Raw genomic sequence first — 15,668 nt, 5'->3', positions numbered from 1 at the left:
GGCTTACGGTAATTGGAAAGTGGCCAAAGTTCTATTTTGATCGTAATTTATTTCTAAAGATGAAACTTAAATATCCAGAGTTAGTGCCGGGAGTTGAACCAAACCATGGAGGAGAATTGCCTCACACAAGAGTTCTTCAGGGCGTCACTGTGTTCGCCATTTTGAAGAATTTTATCTTCCTTTTCGTGAAGTTTTACTGATGATGTGCCGTCTGCTTTAATTTATTCTGCTGAATTCCTTATCCTTTCTCTCTACTGAGTCCTTACATTGAGAAGACTCTGGAAATGAATTTTGTCCTGCTATTCAGGGCTAGAGGATAATAAAGAAATGTTTTCTTCTTGAGCCCCTTCGTATCTAGGTTGCCATATAAAATGCTTGTGGGGCCAGGCATGCAGAAAGAAGGCATGCTGAGTGCGTGGGAAGGAGGAGAGGGGGGCGGCAGGAACTGGGTAAGGGAAGCAGAGGGAGCAGGCTTTTCGACAGAGGCTGACTGCTGGGTTTCAGCCCATCCTTGCCCCACGAGAATGCAGACCCAAGGACCTAAATCTTCCAGTTTGCCCAGAGTCCCAGGAAATCCTCATTCTCTGTAAAATTTCCTGATTTTTTAAATAATCTTTGGGTCACACACTCCTGTCTGCAAGCTGCGTGTGCCCCCGAGGCTGCCAGCTTTTTGGGTTTTATTTTTAAATATCTTTTATTGATTTTTTTACAGAGAGGAAGGGAGAGGGATAGAGTGTTAGAAACATCCATCAGAGAGAAACATCAATTAGCTGTCTCCTGCACATCCCCTACTGGGGATGTGCCCACAACCAAGGTACATGCCCTTGATTGGAATCGAACCTGGGACCCTTCAGTCCACAGGCTGACGCTCTGTCCACTGAGCCACACTGGTCAGGGCAGCATTTTTGTTTTTAGGTGGATGTGTGGATTTTTGTTTTCTGTTCACACTTCTAAGTCTATGGATTTAATCTGTGCAGTAGAAATACATTATTAAAAACTAGTGTTGGGAAAAATGATCAATAAGCCATCCGTCCTGTTTGTCCAGCCAGACTAGACTGCAGGAGTCGGGGGGGTTAGGAAAGGTTTCTTCCGTAGACTCTCCTGCAGGCCTTTTATGGAGTGTTTGGGAACAGGTTGGTCGGCTTCATTCCGAAGTCATCCATTTCTGTGACTTAACTTTTACTAGCAAATAAAGAGAAACATCGATGAGAAGCATGCCCGGCTCTACCAGACTCTGAATGACGGCAAGCAGCTGGTGGCCTCCGTGAGCTGTCCTGAGGTGGAGGGCCAGATCGCTAAGCTAGAGGAGCAGTGGCTGTCCCTGAACAAAAAGATCGACCATGAACTCCTCAGACTGCAAACGCTCCTCAAGCATCTGCTCAGGTACCTTTTCTCAGAGCTCCATCGGCATCAAGGTTTGCAGTGCCGGAAGGCCCCGGGGCTCCCGCAGTCCCCGGTGTTCACTCGCGGTCCCCCACGTGGTTTCTCTTCACAGTCTGAGGCAGCAGGTCCCGCTGCTGGGCTGTGTGGGGTCTAGAGTCTCTGGTACTGGTTTGCTAGACTCAGGATTATGTATGATCAGTCCTGAGGAAGATCGGATTCATAAGATAATGCATGCTACCTCTGAGCCATGAGATTGAGCTTTCCTCTTCCAAAAGTTTTGTAAAGTAATAATTATAGCTAACAGGATAATTTGGGGAAGTGTTTGGAGTTCTTCAGAGACTTTTTTTCCCCTCAGTCGAAATCATCTTGGACCCGGTGAGGAAAGTAGAAAACATAGAACCTTTCAGCCTCATTCTCACCCCTGCCTCTCGGGGAACTGTCTTAACATGAAGATGAGAAGTTACAAGAAGGGCAGCATTTTGCTTGGGTGTTTGCATCACAGCAGCTAACTGTGTTGGCAGCTGGCCAGCCGCACTTTGCTGATTGTTGCATAACTTATACAAATGCCGGTTGTATTTTTATTATGAACACGTCTGTTAGAGGACATTTGATGAATAAAAATAATCTTCGTCCTTATCCAAGGGGTTTATTTTTGTGTAGCTGTGATAAGAAATTTAAGGTAGAATATTTAAGGCTTTAAAATGCCTCTTCTTCTTGATGAGTCATAATGGAGAGAGTCATAGTCACGCCAGGAGCATCGGATTTGGGATAAAACAGGATATATTCCTTATAAACGCAATGGTGTTCTGAACAGTGGGGCTGATGCACATAGGAACACGCACAGTAAAGTAAGAAGGGACTGTGCGGGGGGTGCACGTCCCCACAGAAGGCGTTTCTAATGCCCTGTCACTTGGCTCTTGTTAGCTACAACAGAGACGCGGACCAGCTAGCCAAGTGGTTGGAATCTTCTCAGCAAACTCTGAACTACTGGAAGGAGCAGTCCCTCAACGTGTCTCAGGACCTGGACACGATCAGAAACAACATAGCCAGTTTCTTTGTAAGTTGTCATAGAACGTGCCTGGGTGGTAAACGGTCAGAAATCAATATCCGGGGCACTTGTCCATCACCTGTGGGGGAGGCATCAGACGGGCTGAGAGCAGCTGCATTCTCCAGACTGAGAACTGATAGTTTATACTGTTTATTGGTGCACTTAGTATTTCTTTAATGGGCCCTATGAAATATATACACATTTAAAACTTGCTCTGACATGGGGCACGTTTTACCAATGCAGAAAATAACTCTCCTGACCCCACTCCTGCAAAAACCTCACAAGGTTAGGAAGTCATGACTATTAAAGTTAATAAACACATGGTTTTTAATCATATAGAACTGATGCTGCTTCTAAAATGTTATTTTTCTAGCCCTGGGCGGGTAGCTCAGTTGGGTAGAGCATCAGCCTGCTGCACCAAAGGTTTCGGGTTCAGTCCCTGGTCAGGGAACATATAAGAGTCAGCCAATGAATACATAAATAAGTGGGACAACAAACCAGTGTTTTCCTCCCTCCCACCCCCTTTCTCTCTCTCTCCCTCCTCTCCTCTGTCCCCCTCCTTTCCTCACTCTCTCAAATCAACAAAGTTTTTTAAATGTTATTGTTTCGAGATTTTTCTTAAAGGAAAATATTACTTTTGCAATATAAATTACATTTTTGAAACCTTTTAATTTTTTCTCTTTCCATTTTTCATATTTTGTAGTTATGATTGTTTACTTTGGTATTGAAACATAGATTTTTTTAAAATATATATTTTATTTATTTTTTTACAGAGAGGAAGGGAGACGGATAGAGAGTTAGAAGCATCAATGAGAGAGACTCATCGACCAGTTGCCTCTTGCATACCTCCTACTGGGGTTGTGCCCGCAACCAAGGTACATGCCCTTGACCGTAATTGAACCTGGGACCCTTCAGTCCGCAGACCAATGCTCCATTCACTGAGCCAAACCAGTCAGGACAAAATGTAGATATTTTTAATAAACTTATAAGTGCACAGAAAATTTTCAAATATATTAAAAATTTGTCCCATTTAGTTTATGTTTATATGAAATTTGTGTTGTGTTCCACACTTTTTTTTCTTTAAAATATTTTATTGATTTCAGAGAGGAAGGGAGAGGGAGAGAGAGATAGAAACATCAGTGATGGGAGAGAATCAATGATCAGCTGCCTCCTGCCTGCCCCACACTGAGGATCGAGCCCACAACCCAGGCATATGCCCTGACGGGAAAATGAACCATGACCGGGTTCATAGGTCAATGCTCAACCACTGAGCCACACCAGCCAAGTGCACACTTCCTTTTTTTAACATTGAAATAATGATTTGTCTGTCTTTTAAAATGTGAATCCCCTAGATTGTAAGCCACTCAAGGGGCAAGAATTCACTTTTTTTTTTTTTTTTTTTTTTTTTTTGCTCCCCTCCATATAGCTAACGCCTGGAACAGTGTCTGACTCTCAGTAGGAAAAGTGTGTTTGTTTGTGACATACCCGTGTGTGAGCGTGCGCCTATGCACATACATACCCATCACATCCACATACAAGTATTCACTCTCTGCATTGAATTCAGCTATGTGGTTTTGGTCTCTCACCAGTTATTCCGGCTCTTAGCTGTTCTGTCCTCTCGGGAGCATGCTTAAAGTTCCTCCGTTTTCAAACGGTCTCCTAGGCGTTTTCGAAGGAGCTGGGCGAGAAGTCCTCCCTGAAGGCGGCGGTGATCAGCACGGGGAACCAGCTCCTGCACCTGAAGGAGGCGGACACGGCGGCGCTGCGGGCCGCCCTGGCGCAGTGCGAGCAGCGGTGGACGGCGCTCATCACGCAGCTGCCGGGCGTGCAGGAGAAGCTGCACCAGGTACGCAGCTCACGCCGCCTTCCAACCGGCGCCCGCTTGTCAGCTCGCAGCTGTTTTGAAATGATTCCTTGGACTCGATAATTGTCATTGACACTCCCTGTTTTTCTCTGGCACCGCTGAATAGAGGTCTTAATGACTGGACTCCCCCCCACTGGGATCTTTCCGGAAAGAGAAATCAGGCTTAATTACTTTATTTCTCCCCTTTATCGGCACCGCTGCGGTGGTGTATGCGAAGGTCGCCGGCATTGTGCGGGGAGGCGGGGGTCATTTATTCTGAGCGTGGGCGTGGGGTTTGTTTTTGTGAGGAACCTCCGTAATGAGGTAGCAGGACCTTTTATGGAGCCCGGGATCATCCCCAGCGATGCCCTGATGCGTTTTTGTTCACACAGTGGGTAATTACATGGAAGTCGTTTTGTCCTTGCAGCTTCAGATGGAGAAGCTGCCTTCGCGGGAAGCCATCACCGAGATGATCAGCTGGATGAACGACGTGGAACAGCAAACGGCGGGCAGGGATGCGCGGCCTTCGCTGAGTTCCGCGTCTCAAGTTAGAAGCCGTCTTCAGAAGTACAAGGTAATGATGCAGAAAGAGCAGGGGCCTTCCCGCTGAACAGGAAGGCGAGGCCGTCGAGGAGGAAATACTGAAAAAAAGACACGTGTGGGGTAGAAGGGAGAAGAACTAATGCTGTGGGTGGGCGGGGGGGTGCTGGGTGATTCTCAAGAGAGAGAACTTGTTCTTATTCTGCTTAAATTCCTGCAGTGGCTCTCACCACAGCTTTTTCTTTTTAATACTCATCTGAGGATATTTTTTCCTTTGATTTTTTTAGGAAGAGTGAACGGGAGGGAAAGGGGGGGGGGGAGAGAGAGAGAGAGAGAGAGAGAGAAAGAAACATCGATGTGAGAGACCCACTGATTGGTTGCCTTCTGTATGCACCCTGATGGGGGTCGGGAATCAAACCCGTAACCCAGGCACGTGTCCTTGACTGAGAATCAAACACGAGACCCTTTGGTGCTCGGCTGACACTCCAACCTCTGAGAAGTGTCAGGGCAACAGTAACCAACCTTTTAACGGATTCTGGTCGCTTGTCACCTCTCCAGCCTCCTCTTTTCATTCTCCCACGAAAACCCTGGACTCTGCCTGGACCCCATGATTTGTGCTCCCTCAACTGTCCTGGTGAGCTCTCTCCCATGCTTTTGGACTTTCCGCCAGGAATCCCAGTGCCCCACACTTACCTGGAGAACCCCTCCTGGTCATCCTTCGAGGGGCAGCTCAAGAATCTTCTCATTTGGAAATCTACCCCTGCCTCTATGGCGCCATCAATAGTTCCTGCCATGCAGTATTAGTTATGAGCTTGGTTGCCTTGACTTAGCGTTTGAGAGCAGAAGCTGTCCTTCAGCTCCCTGAAATAGCACACCTAGCCCCGCCCCTGGCAGCCGGTTGGTTTTGAGTACATGTTCTTTGAATAAAAAAGTAAGTTGATATAGGAACATCAACATAAGGAAAAGTTGATATCCTACAAATAGGCTTGAACATGGCTTTCTCTGTGATCTTTTTTTTTTTAACGTATTTTATTGATTTATTTTTATTTATTTATTTATTTATTTATTTATTTATTTTTTGCAGAGAGGAAGGGAGAGGGATAGATAGTTAGAAACATTGATGAGAGAGAAACATCGATCAGCTGCCTCCTTGCATATCTCCTACTGGGGATGTGCCTGCAACCAAGGTACATGCCCTTGACTGGAATCGAACCCGGGACCCTTCAGTCTGCAGACTGACGCTCTATCCACTGAGGCAAACTGGTTTCGGCAGTGATCTTTGGTTTCAGTAATATTGAACAAGCCCCACACAGACATTTCCTGTGTGCCAGGCATCGTATTCGCCCCTGGAAGCTCAGGGATGACGGCCTTGGTCACTGCTTTCAAACACTTCACAGGCGGAAGACGAATGGCTTAATCACAAAGCAGGATGTTAGCAAGCGTTTTATTTTCATATTCTATCACAAATGCGACTTGAGTGAGAGGTGGAATCTTTAGAGGGTCGCCGTGGGTGTATTCTCTCAAACATTAGTAACCTGGCATGGACCACCTGATTCTCCCCTCAGGATGTCTCCAGAATAAACCCAACAAGTTAAAGGCTTGACAGAAATGGGATTGGCCCTATGTGGGGTTGGGCTTGTCGTACACTGGGTGGCTGAGCTGTCCCCGGAGAAAAAGAAGCTGCCTACATTCCTAAGGTTCCTGGGTGGCCTGGGAGTCTTACCTTCGGACTTCCCCTCCTGTCGCTTCCGCGAGCCGGCAGATTGGCTCTGAATTCCAGGGCAACGCTCAGGTAGTCTCTCAGGCACCCTTCGCCAATCCCTGGGTCCTGGTGTTGGTTCAGATGATGTGGCCACCATGCCTGATGCTGCCGGTGACATGTCAGTCTGTTTGAAGGAGGTCAGTCAGTCTGTTCCAGGAATGTGGAATTTCCCAAAAAGGACTGTCCACTCAAATAAAGCTGGCCGTGGGTGGGGTAGGAGAAGGTAGACCATAGCTCCTGACAGGTGCCCCTTGATTGATGGACGAGAGCTTGGCGCCCCCTAGAATGCAGCGGCGGGGAACTCCAGTTCATCTAACCTACTCTTTTTCAGGCTTTGGTGGCTTAATTTTGTTTGCTCCTTTTGTTGTAGGAGTTTCGAATGGAAATGGACCATAAGCAATGGATAGTTGACTTCGTTAACCAGTCATTACTTCAGCTAAGCACCTGTGACGTGGAAAGTAAGCGCTACGAGAGAACGGAATTTGCAGAGCACCTGGGAGAGATGAACCGCCAGTGGCAGCGGGTACATGGGACACTGAACAGAAAGGTGTGCTCACGTGTCACAGTCTGATGTGGGATTTGGCCTCTGCAAAATATTATACCGGAAAGATTTTAAAAGATGTTCATATAGTTAATTTACAGTGTAGCCTGATCATTGATAACCCTTAATAACCCTGTGTGTTAGCATTCTTCGTAGGAAAGTATGAAATAGCTCTTAGGTTTCTTTTGAGATTTCTTAGTGGGAAATTCAGTTAGGCAAGTGAATTTTATTGAAGAAAATGTCTAGTATTCTGTGAGGCTACTAACTGGTCTGAGATTTTGAAATTTTCTGTGAAAGGAGATGTTCAAAAGTGGCAAAGTATTTGTTTGGAAAAGATTATAAAACAGAAGAAAAATGTGTGTGACATTTTTGTAGATTTTTATTCTATGACTCTGAAAAAATGAAGAGAACTTATTCCTGGAAAATATTTAACCTGTATGTAATTAATAGGGTCAGTATTGATTTCTTTATTGTGGAGGAATGCACACAAATGGATTTATACAATTAAAATTCAAGTATGTGAGTGAACAAAGAACATGAACAGGCAATTCACAAAAGATAAAACTATAGTTAGCAAATGAATATGTAAATATTACAACTTCAGTTACACATTTAAAATAAACATTAGTATAACATGATACACTTATTAAGTTAAGAAAAATTAAGCTTTGGGCTTTTCTCTTTATCGCTTTCATACATTTCAGATAATGGCTTAAATCCCTTTTGGAATGAAATCAGAAAATTTCAAGAATCATAATAATCATCTATCTTATTGCTTTACCCAGCAATCCACTTCTTACATGTTTATCTTAAGTAAATAGTCCTTCAAAAAGGAAAAGATAAGCTCACAAAGTATTAAATTCACAATTATTATTACTGGTGAAAGTAGAATGCCTTAATTTTCCAACTACAGAGGAATAATTAGTCAAATTATACTGTGTCCATTCAATGAAATATTGGGCAGCCTTTTAAATTAATAAAGGCATATGTCATGACAAGCAAGTGCCCATGAAATATTGTAAAGCGAATACAAAATTTTCCATATAAATACACATATGTAAATATATAATACTGTATATGTACATATATAATATTGAATGTCAGCAACATGATTTTATTTTGTTTAGATATTCTGGAACTCCAAAACAGCCAACTTTCTTAGCATGTTAGGTTTTATTTCAAATGTTAGAATTTTTTTTAAGGGGATTTTAATTCTATTTCCTGATTTACAGATTATTATTTAAAAAGTTATTGGGAAATCTTGTACTTACTAGAAATCTTAGAAGAAAATATATCACCCTATTTAAAACATACCATGACATTTATTTTTTAGAGCGTATGTTTTAAGATATGAAATTCTTTCATTCCTAACTTGTAGATACAACATTTAGAACAGCTTTTGGAAAGTATTAGTGAGAATGAAAACAAAATACAGAATTTGAACAACTGGATGGAGGTGCAAGAGGAGCGACTGAAAACCTTGCAGAAACCGGAAAGTGTGGTCTCGGTACAGAAGACGCTCCTGGATTGCCAGGTGAGGGCCACACGGCACCTGTCGGCACGGGCCAGGTCTCTGGTCCACAAGTAGGGCCAGCCATGGTTTCTCCGGACTCTCCTCCAACTCCCTGTGTTTACTTTTTTATGTCAAAGAGATAATTATCCAGGGTGTGCTGGGGTTTTTTTAATATATATTTTTATTGAATTTTTTAAGAGAGGGTGGGAGAGATAGAAAGTTTTGTGTTGTTAATCCTTACTTGAGGATATTTTTCATTGAGATTTTTTTTCTTAAGAGAGAGGAAGAGGGAGAGGGAGAGGGGGAGGGGGAGGAGTAGGGGGAGAGGGAGAGAGAGAGAGAGAGAGAGACATCAATGTGAGAGACACATTGGTTGCCTCACATATGCACCTTGACCCGAGTGGGCCAGAGGTTGAGCCTGCAGCTGAGGTATGTGCCCTTGACCAGAATCGAACCCAGGACCCTTCAGTTCACAGCAGACACTCTGTCCACTGAGCCAAACCAGAAAGGGTAGTGGTGGGGTTTTTTAATGGTAAACAGAACCAAGTATTTACCTAGTTACTGTTATTCGTTGGGAAAGGGGACACATTTTTTAAAAAATCCTTATTGTTGAAAGTATTACATATGTCCCCTTTTTTCGTCCCATTGGCCCTATCTAGCCCCCCCTCCCCCCTTCCCAGGCCTTCACTACACTATTATCTGTATCCATGGGTTAGGCATATATATTCATACAAGTTCTTTGGTTGATAACAATACGTAGTTATTGTTATTCTTAAGAGGTTTGAATATTACTTTTAAGGAAAAAATGTTCAAAGACAATTTTGAATGTGATGTTTTCCATTTGTTATGTCTTTTTAAAAATGCACCAAATATTCCCAGAATGACTGACGTTTCACCGACTTTGAGTATTTTATCCTGTTTCTTCGGAGGAAAGGACTCTCTTTTACCTGCTGTGCAACGTGTTCTAAAAGGGCTGCTTGTCCCTGGGAACCGCTGCACAAATCCCATTTGGGATGAGGTGGTGCCCTTGTTTGTTGAGTTGCCATGTGCCAGATCACTTCATCTTGGAGGTGCCCTCACCCCGGTGTAGATTAATCCTCCGTACGCACTGCCCGACGGTGCCCCTCCTGGAGGACGCTCAGCTGTCCCTGTGGCTGCTCACGCCTGCCCCTGCTGCCAGCAACCCAACCACTGCTCGCCCGGCCCCAGGTCTGCTTAGGAGGTTACAGAGCAAAATGTGAGAGCTTTTCAAACCCTCCTTTCTAATGACCTACTTCCACGTTAGAGTTTTTGCAGCCACCTCAGACCCCACATACCTCCTGGCTGGAAGCCTCCAGTTCACAGCTCAGTGCCACTCCCCCCCACTCCCCAGAGGCCACCTGGCTTCACTCGGGTTCTAAGCTACGTACAACAGGGGACAGCATCCCTGTTTTCCTGCGGGAAAGTGCCAACCTGGGAGTTTGATGACTTAAACGCCTGGTCCGGCAGCCAGGACAGGGTGGACATTGTAATGTACTTGTTGCCTGGACTCCTCTCAAATCTAGATCCCTCTAATAACTGGAATTATTGTAAAAGTTCATATTGTGCCGAAACTGTTTTGGTTCAATGGATAGAACGTCGGCTTGGGGACTGAAGGGTCCCGGGTTCGATTCCGGTCAAGGGCATGTACCTTGGTTGCGGGCATATCCCCAGTAGGGGGTGTGCAAGAGGCAGCTGATCGATGACTCTCTCTCATCGATGTTTCTAACTCTCTCTCTCCCTTCCTCTCTGTACAAAATCAATAAAATATATATTTTTTAAAAAGTTCATATTGTAATCACGTAAATTTATATTGTAATTCTTCATTATGAAAACTGAAGAGTGTTATGGTGAATGTCGTGGGTGTAGTATTAATTAATTATATACGCTCACGTCATTTTTACTTGTGAAAACAAACTCGGGTCTCTTGCACCTATTGTTCTGTGCTAGTGTACATATGGAAACGGTTTCCTTTTGCCCTCCAGGATATAGAAAACCAACTTGCAATGAAATCCAAAGCACTGGATGAGTTGAGGCAAAGCTGCCTGACTTCGGAGAGTGGGACAGTGCCCCTGTTAGAAGACATGACAGCCAGAATCAACACGTTATTTCAAAAGAGGAGCAGTGTGATCAGCCAGGTACTAGAATTAATTTGAAGGGCGCTATTTCTCTTCACATATCTGTCTTTTATCCTTTGTTGTTGTTATTGAATTGTGGAGACTTGCTCCAGACCAAAAGCTGAAAACTTGCTGAGAAAAAAAATTACTGAAATGAAGTAAAGAAAAGTATTGCAGATCCACCCACCCACCCACCCCCCTTTTTTTTTCTCTTTGCACTGGATAATTAGAGGCAAAACCACCAATTCCAACATCAGGGCAATCTAGAAGTCTACTTGGTTATCTTTGTTTTGTCTCATGTGCTCGCAGACAAAAACGTCTTCATCCCCCAAACCACACAGAGCATCTGGCAGTGTGTCCTGCCAGAGGCAGGGGAGCAGCTGCGAAGCCGCAGCTCAGATCCCCCGCAGCCAGGGAGGTGCCGCAGGGAGAGACCGGTCCTGTCCGGAGCATTCTCCCTTAAGCTAGAAGCACGGTCAGCACAGGGAGAGCCACAGGTGGGGAGACACAGGCATGTGGGGCAGAGAGAGAAGGGAGGAACAGTGAGACATCCAGTCATTCTACGAAAGGCATGTCAGAGTCTGCATTTACCCCTTCCCAGAGGAGAGCACCAAAAGAGAAAGGACAGGCACCTCTAGACCTTGCCACCTTGACGTTCCCCCACAAATGGAGGAGAAGAGTGTAAATACTAACCTGTTACAAGGTGTCCATATTTCCCAGATAGTCCAAGCGGATTATCTATCAATTATTAAAGTCTGCATTTAACCATTTGTCCCAAGAGGGAGTTGGGAATAACCTGTGTGAATAGAGCATAGGCCTGAGGACTGAAGGGAGGGGAGGGGAGAGAATCATTGATCGGCCGCCTCCTGCATGCCCCCTCCTGGGAACTGAGCCCACAACTCTGGCATGTGCACTTTACAAAAATCATTCCGGGACTCTTCAGTCCTCAGGCCCATGCTCCATTCACTGAGCCAAATCAGCTAGAGCTAAAGCCATTGTTTTTAAATAATACAAAGTTCAAAGACCTAAATCATCCCTCTAGAAGCTCTCCAGAGTCAGTATAGCCTAGTGTTGAAGAGCAAGAGCTTTGCATTCTCTGTCCGAATAAAGATCTTAGCCGCACCATTATCTCTCCTAGTGACCTCGAGCAGGCACGTATCCTCTCTAAGCGTCAGTTTTCTAGTCTATAAAATGGGGACGATCTTTTTTTTGCCTTCGTAGGGACGCCTTTGCAGCACTCAGTGAGTGCTGTTCTGCTGGCTGTTCCACTTCGTGCTTCAGTGTAATGATTTTGCTCAGTGGTTTTCTTACCCTCTCCCTCAGACCACATGTGGCATTTCTGCTCTGTGAAGCTATCATTATAATTCTAAGGGGTTACCCTCAAGAGCACCAGAAATTACGCCAACTTTTTATGTGGAAGCCAGTACTCTCAGAGATTCTGATTCCTCCCTGTGTTCTTTCCCGGGGCTGTCCCTCCTTCAGCTGAACGCTCTCCGTGCTGATCCTTCTGGTCTTTTCCATTCACCTGTTCTAAAACGTAGCCATCTCTGATAGTTTTTGTTCACTGATCTACCCTTCCCACCTCCAGTTAGTCACCAAAGCTCCTCCAATACTTTCAGATTGAAATGCCTACGTGGTTGGTAGAGTACTTAGGAAGAAGAAGGAAAAAAATGATGGTAGAGCCTCTTCCCAATGAATTGCTAGATATGCTTCCCCGTTTCATGTAGGTCAATGAGCTCAAGACCTCCTTGCAGCCCATCCTACAGGAGTGGAAGATCTACAATAAACTCTCTGATCACGTGAATACAATGACTGTGCGATTCGGGTACTGCATGGAGCACAGCAAGCCTGTGGTCCTGTCGTTGGAAGCCCTGAAGTGCCAGGTGCAGAACCTCCAGGTAAGCTCACCAGGCCTTGGCACAGCCCTTTATTGGCAAGTAATCTCCAGTGGAAGCCAGCACAGTCATGGACACAATTGCGTTTGTGCTCTCAACAGAGGGACACAAAACAGTACTTTAAGCACCAGCATCAGAAGTATAGCTTGAAATTCCAGAATGAATCACGTGAGCCAAAGGAGTGAAACTTTGTCGACGTTCACATCGAATCTTTCTTCATTTTTTTTTTTTTTTTTTTTTGATTTAATTCTGCTTTATTGAGGTATAATTGACATACATACAATATTACAAGATATTTAAAGTGTACATCGTAGTGATTTGATATATGTATATCCTTCACTGCACTTTTTTTGGGAGTAAGAATACTTAAAGTCTAATCTCTTAGCTAATTTCAAGTATACAATACAGTGTTACTGACTACAGTGCATTAGATCCTCAGACCTTAATTATCTTATAGCTGAAAGTTGGTACTTTTTAGTTTTATTTTTTTAAATAAATCTTTATTGCTCAGTTTATTACAATTGTTTCTCCCCCCTCCCCCTTAGCTTCCTTTCACCCGGTTCCTGCTCCCCCCTCTGCCCTTACCTCCCCACCCCACTGTCCTCATCCATAGGTGTACTATTTTATTTTATTTTATTTTATTTTATTTTTTTTTTTTATTTATTTTATTTTTTTTATTTTTTATAAGTTTTTATTGTTCATATTATTACAAATGTTCCTTTCCCCCCCCCCCCCCCACCATTGCTCTCCTCCACCAGGTTCCCACCCCACCCTCTGCCCTTTCCCCTCTCCCCATTGTCCTCATCCATATGTGCACAGTTTGTTCAGTCTCTTCCCACGCCCCCCTCTCCCCTTTTCCCCAAGAATTGTCAGTTCACTCCCCTTCCATACCTCTGATTCTATTATATTCAACAGTTAATATTGTTCATCAGATTTTTTTAATTTCCTTGGTTTTTAGATTCACTTGTTGATAGTTACGTATTTGTTGTTCATAATTTTTATCTTTGTTTACTTTCTCTTCTGAAAGAACCCCCTTCAGCAATTCATATAAATCTGGTTTGGCGGTGATGAACTCCTTTAGCTTTTTTTTATTAGTGAAGCTCTTTATCTGGCCTTCGATTCTGAGTGATAGCTTTGCTGGGTAGATTATTTTTGGCTGTAGGTTCTTACTATTCATCACCTTGAATATTTCTTGCCATTCCCTTCTGGCCTGCATGGTTTCTGTTGAGAAGTCAGCTGACAATCGTATAGGTGCTCCTTTATAGATTACTACCTTCTTTGCTCTTGCTTCTTTTAATATTCTCTCTTTGTCTTTTGCTCTTGGAATTTTAATAATGATGTGTCTTGGTGTGGTCCTCTTTGGATTCCTTTTGTTTGGAGTTCTATGCGCTTCCTGGACTTGTAAGTCTAATTCTTTCCCCAGGTGGGGGAAGTTTTCTGTCACTATTTCTTTCAGTATGTTTTCGATATCTTGCTCTCTCTCATCTTCTGGGACCCCAATAATTCTGATGTTGGTTCGCTTAAAGTTGTCCCAGAGGTTTCTTACATTATCTTCAATTTTCTGGATTCTCTTGCCTTCTAGCTTCTGTGGAGGAGTGTCTTCTGGCTCTTTATGTTCCAAATCTTTGACTTGATTCTTGTGATCTTCCCTTCTGTTTTTAGGACTCTGTAAAATATTTTTTATTTCAGACAATGTATTCTTTATGTCTTGTTGATCCCTTATTAATTCTAGTTGATCTCTTTTCATATCCTCATAGGCCTTATCCATCTTTTCTAGGAAATTCTTGAAAAACCTTATAAGCGTAGATTTGAACTCTATATCCAGACGCTTTTTGTCCTCCATTTCTTTCGTTTGTGATCTATTTTGTTGTCGCATTTCGCAGGTACAGATGGGACGGGGTTTCAGGATGGAGCCTGCAGCTTTGGCTTCCATCAGCCCCGCCCTATGCGGGTCCGTCAGAGCTTGCTGCCGGCGCCTCTGAGAGAAAGGTGCCCTCGATTTTCGCCTGCTGCCAAACAGTCTATGCTCTCCCCCAATGAGCACGGTATTGGGGTTCAGTTCAGTTGGAAGTGGAGTTGGAGGTGGCGTTCAGAGCAGTCTGGAGCCCCAGTCTCCTTCCCGTCAGGGCAATCCCGCGGCACAGCCGACCGTCCCTTCTCTGTGCGCAGTGTGCGCACCGCTGGGACCTCCTTTCGCCACTTCCCCGGGGTTCCGCCTTACAGCCCGGCTCCCTATGGCTGAGCCTGAGTCCCTGGGGTCTGGCTTAAAACTGGGGTTCAGAGCAGTCGGGGGCCCAGCACAGTCGGAGTTTTGTCTCCTTTCCGCTCGGGAACGCCCGCCAGGCACTCGGCCTCCCTCCTCTCCGGCTCCGTCCTCTCCGCGCGCCGCGTCTCCGTACCTTGGGCTTTTCCAGCTCCTCCGCACCTCCTTCTGGTTTTCTCCTTGCTTCTCGCTGTAGAATTTCCAGTCAGTCAACCTTCCTGTAGTTCTGGGCAATGTCCGTTTTATATTTTAGTTGTATTTTATTGAAATTGTTGTGTGCGGCTGCGGCTAGGTGTTCACCTGGGCGCAGCCATCTTGGATCCCGAATCTTTCTTCATTTTTAATGTTCATGTTATTTCGCAACGTAAAGGTTTTGGGCCTGGGTGGGTTTCCTTTTTAAGTACACTTTAAAAGTTTTTGTCTCAAATAAAAGGATATGTTCTCGGTTGTTTTCTTACGCACAGTTTTAATAATTTGCCCCAGTCCTATCAAGGTTTGTGTTCTTATTTCTGTGACACAGAGAAGGTGTTAAAAGCTGCTGCCTTCTATGGAATTGGCGAGGTCACTCAGAACCTGACACTCGTGCTCTGTTCTCTTAGTCTCTTCAGGACGAAGCTGAGAGCAGTGAAGAATGTTGGCAAAAACTCCAGGAAGTTATTGGAAAACTCAAAGGTCACTGCCCTTCAGTTGCTGAAATACTCGAAGAGAAACGCCAACATACTCACACCAGGTACTTACTGCATTA

General features: G+C 44.4%; 1 protein-coding gene across 2 annotated transcripts in view; it reads left to right on the top strand.

The window, feature by feature from the left end:
* SYNE2 (spectrin repeat containing nuclear envelope protein 2) overlaps positions 1–15,668 on the top strand; it is a 304,600-nt gene that overhangs the window by 229,108 nt on the left and 59,824 nt on the right. For both annotated transcript variants that reach the window (XM_045579886.1, XM_045579888.1), the window contains 9 exons: positions 1,187–1,383; positions 2,308–2,440; positions 4,095–4,277; positions 4,702–4,848; positions 6,947–7,123; positions 8,496–8,651; positions 10,634–10,786; positions 12,493–12,663; positions 15,523–15,653. In XM_045579886.1, coding sequence (XP_045435842.1) covers positions 1,187–1,383; positions 2,308–2,440; positions 4,095–4,277; positions 4,702–4,848; positions 6,947–7,123; positions 8,496–8,651; positions 10,634–10,786; positions 12,493–12,663; positions 15,523–15,653 — 1,448 coding nt within the window. The remainder of the gene's footprint in view (positions 1–1,186; positions 1,384–2,307; positions 2,441–4,094; positions 4,278–4,701; positions 4,849–6,946; positions 7,124–8,495; positions 8,652–10,633; positions 10,787–12,492; positions 12,664–15,522; positions 15,654–15,668) is intronic.

The sequence above is a fragment of the Pipistrellus kuhlii genome, unplaced genomic scaffold (genome assembly GCF_014108245.1).
Source record: "Pipistrellus kuhlii isolate mPipKuh1 unplaced genomic scaffold, mPipKuh1.p scaffold_m20_p_1, whole genome shotgun sequence".
Lineage (NCBI taxonomy): Eukaryota > Metazoa > Chordata > Mammalia > Chiroptera > Vespertilionidae > Pipistrellus > Pipistrellus kuhlii.
This window is presented reverse-complemented; position numbering and strand designations above follow the sequence as displayed.